This window comes from Wolffia australiana, chromosome 4 (assembly GCF_029677425.1).
Source record: "Wolffia australiana isolate 7733 chromosome 4, ASM2967742v1".
NCBI classification, from domain to species: domain Eukaryota; kingdom Viridiplantae; phylum Streptophyta; class Magnoliopsida; order Alismatales; family Araceae; genus Wolffia; species Wolffia australiana.
Genome location: NC_135838.1, coordinates 8,295,363 through 8,300,654, shown reverse-complemented (window position 1 = coordinate 8,300,654; position 5,292 = coordinate 8,295,363). Strand labels below are relative to the sequence as shown.

Sequence of the window (5,292 nt, the reverse complement as noted above, 5' to 3'; positions counted from 1 at the left end):
AAGAGCTAGTGGAAACACTCCAAATTACGCCACGTACCCCACACGGAATTAATATCAAATATCAAAAGAAGATTTGGTCAGGCCCCACACGCTTTTGCTGACACGGACCGCACGTGGGCCATCCCGACACGCACCTACAAAATCTCACGCGTCATTGACTCGGTCGTCGTCTTCCGCCTAATCAGGGGCTATGTTTAGCGTTGCGCACGTGTCCGGTGCTCGGCTAAACGTATCCGTGCTATTTTTGGGGGCTCTAAAATATGGACAGTTTCAGTTGCAGAAGCTTCGCTAATAGCGGAAACTAGAGAGAGAAAGGAAGACGCGGCTAGAGAGAGAAAGAGTGAGCGGGTCGTGCGGTAACCCGACGTTGGCTTCTCTCTCACTTCCGTTCCTCTGCAGCGATCCATATAAATTCGTCGTCTGCAAATCGGTTCTTCCCGTCGCGTTTCTACAAAGATTTCAAAGTTTCCCATGCGGTTGCATTTGATATTCTGCTCTATTCTTTTCTGATCTGATCTGTTCTGTTCTGATTTGGTCTGATATGGTCTGATTTGATCTGATTTCGTCTGATTTGATTTGAATCTGAAGAGAATGTGAGGTTTCGTCGTATACGGAGGGAATGCGGGACGGCAGACGTTGATTATGTCGCCGCCGGAGAGAGGCCGGATGGTGCCTCTGGCCGTGTTGTTGAAGCGGGAACTGAGTAATGAGAAGATTGAGGATCCGGAAATTCTTACTGGCGTCGCTGTTCAGACGAAGAAAGGAGAGGATTTCACTTTTGTCAATATTGATTGTCAGCGATGGGCCAGGAATGCCGTCGGTACATTCTCGGCGTTCGGGGTATGCGCTTTTGATGAAATTTTAATATAAGATTCTGGAATTCTCTACCGTTATTCTGTTTCATGCGTCTCCAATTTCGTTAATTGTCGAGGATTACTCCGATCTCTTCTCGTGGCGCGGAAGTATTATGCCCATTATTTAAACTGATAGCCGATATTAGTTTCCTTTTGGCCGAAATTTCTTCTGGAATGGTTTGGAGACGATGGTTTGTCCGATCTGAAAAGTCAAACTTTTCATATTTTCTGCCTTATCTAAAATTCTTATTCGTTGTCAGTCCCGGGTCTTCGAGGTTTTGCTGGCTAGGCATTTTTAAAAATCTTTTTTATGGTCGAAACATGCCCACCGGTAGTAATTTATTTGATTCCTCTACGTCGTTTTCCTCTTCACCACTGGAAATATTGGAAAAAACGATCCAAATTTCACCCAAACCATGCTGAGTTACCCGTCTTAAATAATTTAGCTTTTGTTTATTTTTTTCAGCATGGACTTATAGCTAGAACAATCAAGTCAAGCGCTCCCGCTTTTGTAGTTTTTGTTGTCGCATTTGAATTTGGGAATAATTTATGTAATATTCACTGTTTATCATAGACAATTAATACAGACTTTTTCCTGTTGCCATTCCCTGTAGCGAGATCCATCAAAGCTCTCTTTCCATGACTGTGACTGTGTACATTATATTCAAACTTTAAATACATAATTCCGTGGAGAATCAAATTTGAAAAATGTCACTAGTAATGCTTGAACAAGAAATACCCTCGAATCACGGCAAGCTTATCCTATGTGCTTCTCTTTTCAGTTGTTTGATGGGCATAACGGCTCTGCTGCTGCCGTATACGCCAAGGATAATCTTCTGGACAATGTCTTAAATGCTGTCCCTCAAAATCTTTCCAGGGAAGAGTGGCTTGCTGCATTACCCCGTGCTATGGTTGCGGGTTTTGTGAAAACAGATATAGATTTTCAGGAAAAAGGTGAAAAAGAATTTCTGATTTGGACTGTTCTTTCGTGCACTTTAAACGATTTCTTATATCTACTGATTGGTTTGGTCTCCTTGCATTTAGTCATATGCTTTACTTATTTTTGTTTTCTGTGGATAATGAAAGCCCTGATCATGAGATAGCCACTTTGGACGAAACCAGTTTCAACACAATCAAAATGTCGTATTTTCTGGTTTTTTTGCCTTTTTATGTACAATTTCATTTCTTTCCTCATTGGTTTGATCTCCTTGATTTCAATCATATTATTTCCTTTAGTGAGTTAATCTACTTTGAATAAATAGTTGCTCAATGATGAGACTCCCAGATTTGAACAAATCATTTTCAGCATGATATAGTAATACTTCCCAATCAATAGTAAAGTTTTTTCCCACTGCCTAATTAATGTGCCTCTCCTTCACCTCTTGCAAGAATGTTTCTGTAATCAACATAACGTGCTTCAGTATTTCTCTTTTTTGGCTCTTCCAGCTCAAAAATCTGGTACTACAGCCACATTTGTGATCGTGGATGGGATGGTGGTGACGGTGGGATCGGTGGGCGATTCTAGCTGCATACTCGAATCAGCTGAAGGAGCCGTCTATTCACTCTCTGGGGATCACAGACTGGAAGACAACGTAGAGGAGTAAGCAATTCTCCATCAACCTGTTCATTCTAACCTCAAGAACCCTAGTCAGTACCAACTTTCCGTAATCCTTTCTCGTTCTTCTTCTTCTCCCGCAGGGTCGAACGAATCATGGCCAGTGGCGGTGAGGTTGGCAGACTGAACATGGTCGGAGGAGCAGAGGTATGCCCAAGTGCCACTTTTGGATTATGGTGAAAGCCCATTATGGGGGTCATCATTGTCCGTATGCTTGTTCCTACATCTTTTTAAGTATTCTTGAAAATTAGAGGAACATTAGCGACCTTGCAATAAGCTATAGCATATAGCCAGTGGTAGGAGCTTGAATCTGAATATGGTATCAGAGCCAAGTTGCAGGTTCAAATCACAGAAATAACACACCGCACTTGGGCCAAAAAATTATGTCTGCATAGGTGTTGTGGTGAAGCATTCAAGAACAATTCCCTGCTTTAGAGGAAAAGTAGTACCCTTGCGTAGTGGTAGGCTAAGGCTGAATTAAGATGATGGCTATTTCATCATTGTCATTGTTTGAGAGTGGGATATGGACGTTGTTCACATCTTGTGATTATCTTTTCCAGATTGGTCCTCTGAGGTGCTGGCCGGGGGGATTGTGCTTGTCCCGATCGATCGGGGACATGGACGTGGGCGAGTTCATTGTCCCAGTTCCTCATGTGAAGCAGGTCAAGGTAAGGCAATCACCTTCACCTCACTCGCCATGGATCGAATGATCTCTGATTTATCTCTGTGCCATAGCTTTCCAATGCTGGCGGCCGTCTCATCATTGGCAGCGATGGCGTCTGGGATGCTCTGAGCTTCGAGGCAGCCACTGCCTGCTCCAGTGGCCTCCCAGCTGATATCGCAGCTGCACAAATTGTCAAGGTTTAATTCTATTCTTGCTATTTGGTTTTGGCACCTCCAATAGTCATTGACGTGATGTGGTTGGAATTCTGCAATGACATTGACATTGACATTGACATTGACATTGATGTGGGTGGAATTCTGCATTGACATTGACATGGATGTAGACGTTGATATTGACGTTGATGTGGGAGATGATTTCAATGGAATTCTGGCAGGAGGCGGTGCAGGCAAAGGGCGTGCACGATGACATAACCTGCATCGTGGTGGACATCCTGCCACCGGAGAAGCTGCCACCTGTCCCGGCACCGAAGAAGCAAGGCAAAGGCGTCTTCAAGTCCATGTTCCGTCGCAAATCCTGCGAGCCTTCCTCCACCCACACTGCAACTGAGCCAGACCTCGTCGAAGAGCTATTTGAGGATGGCTCTGCCGCCCTCGCTGACAGGTCTACCTAGGCTTCTTTATTCGACCCAGTCTGATTCAATTCGATCCGATCTGATCTGATCTTGAGGGTTTATGAGTGCAGGCTGGACATGGAGTACCCAATCTGCAACATGTTCAAGCTGTTCATGTGCGCGGTTTGCCAGGTGGAGTTCAAGCCAGGCGAGGGCACTTCTGTCCACGCTGGCTCCTCCCAGGCCGGCCGTCTCCGGCCCTGGGATGGCCCCTTCCTTTGCCACCCCTGCTACGTCAAGAAAGAAGCCATGGAAGGCAGGAAGGCCCCAAACCCTAGCCTAAACCCAAACCCTAACCAAAATTCTGCAGCTGGGGAGTAGTGACATTGGGACTGCAGTGGTGGTAATCTTTATAAGTCTTGAGGGGCTTGGCTCTAATTGGCCGGCCAGCCTCCTCCCCAGGCCCGCCTGATGTGTATGAGAAAGACTGAACAGGTGGAGATTTGGGACTGGGGGGCCCCTGGGGACCGGGGAAGGATCCAGGAAAGGCTGGCGGAGAATATTCTTTGGACAAGTGGTGGGGCGTGGAAGGGATCAGACATAAATAAAATGGGTTTATTATTTGATGTTTACGTTGGGGGAGTAATAAAGATTGAATCCCTGAGGATGAGTTTATGATTTCATGATTACGTCTGAGGAATAATAAAGATTGAATCCCTGAGGATGGGTTTATGATTTGATGATTATGCCTGGGGAATAATGAAGGTTGAATCCCTGAGGATGGGATTATGATTTGATGATTATGTCTGGGGAATAATAAAGATGGAGTCCCTGAGGATGGGCTTATTATTTGATGACTATGCCCGGGGAATAATAAAGATTGAATCCCTGAGGATGGGTTTATGATTTGATGATTATGTTTTCCATGAATAATAAAGATTGAATCCCTGACGATGGGTTTATTATTTGATGTTGTTGTCTGGGGAATCATAAAGATTGAATCCCTGTGGATGGGTTTATTATTTGATGTTGTTGTCTGGGGAATCACAAAGATTGACTCCCTGAGGATGAGTTTATTATTTGTTGTTGTCCGGGGAATAATAAAGATTGAATCCCTGCTTATATTTGTATGAATAAAATATTATTGGCTTTCTTTGCCGTTCTTCTAAAGAAACAGTTTTATTGCCTTAAACGCATGAGGGTCTCTCACCCTATATGTATCTTGACAAATGACCAAATCTTCAACTAAGTTTTTTGGAGGTACTTTGTATATCAGTTCCTCATCATCACAGTGCAACAAAACTACAGATAGATGGCACCATCTCTTATTCTACTTTTGGGTAGAATACGTGTTATTGTAGAAAAAGTTAATGAAGGGATATACTTGGAAATACACCACAAGGCCTTAAAAACTATGAATTATCTTTAGAAAAAATGCATGGATAAGTCCTCGCTTGCAAAAAACACAGGGACAATATCGGAATTCTAGACCTCTATAAGAGGAAGCCACATTTATTTGAAGTCTATCCTTCAGGAAGTGATTCCATACATCATCTGACCATTTTAGGATACTAATTATACTACAATT

At 43.6% G+C, this 5,292-nt stretch overlaps 1 protein-coding gene across 2 annotated transcripts; it reads left to right on the top strand.

Moving 5' to 3' along the window:
- The first annotated feature begins 275 nt into the window (after positions 1 to 275).
- Positions 276 to 4,896, top strand: LOC144701817 (Protein phosphatase 2C family protein). 2 transcript variants are annotated; one of them, XM_078573588.1, is made up of 9 exons: positions 276 to 476; positions 589 to 840; positions 1,637 to 1,808; positions 2,301 to 2,454; positions 2,553 to 2,616; positions 3,030 to 3,137; positions 3,205 to 3,330; positions 3,528 to 3,754; positions 3,836 to 4,896. In XM_078573588.1, exons 2-9 carry the CDS (start codon positions 643 to 645, stop codon positions 4,083 to 4,085), a joined length of 1,299 nt encoding a protein of 432 aa, XP_078429714.1. In that variant the 5' UTR covers positions 276 to 476; positions 589 to 642; the 3' UTR covers positions 4,086 to 4,896. The 2 variants fall into 2 exon arrangements, with proteins under 2 accessions (XP_078429714.1, XP_078429715.1); XM_078573589.1 differs by having other exon boundaries at positions 284 to 430.
- The last annotated feature ends 396 nt before the right edge of the window (positions 4,897 to 5,292 follow it).

Excerpts from the sequence above, each read along its gene's own strand:
- LOC144701817 (XM_078573588.1), top strand. The coding sequence starts at position 643 with ATGTCGCCGCCGGAGAGAGGCCGGATGGTGCCTCTGGCCGTGTTGTTG. Across the intron at positions 3,138-3,204 it reads CTCATGTGAAGCAGGTCAAG|CTTTCCAATGCTGGCGGCCG; the intron begins GTAAGGCAATCA and ends TCTGTGCCATAG. Across the intron at positions 3,331-3,527 it reads CAGCTGCACAAATTGTCAAG|GAGGCGGTGCAGGCAAAGGG; the intron begins GTTTAATTCTAT and ends GAATTCTGGCAG.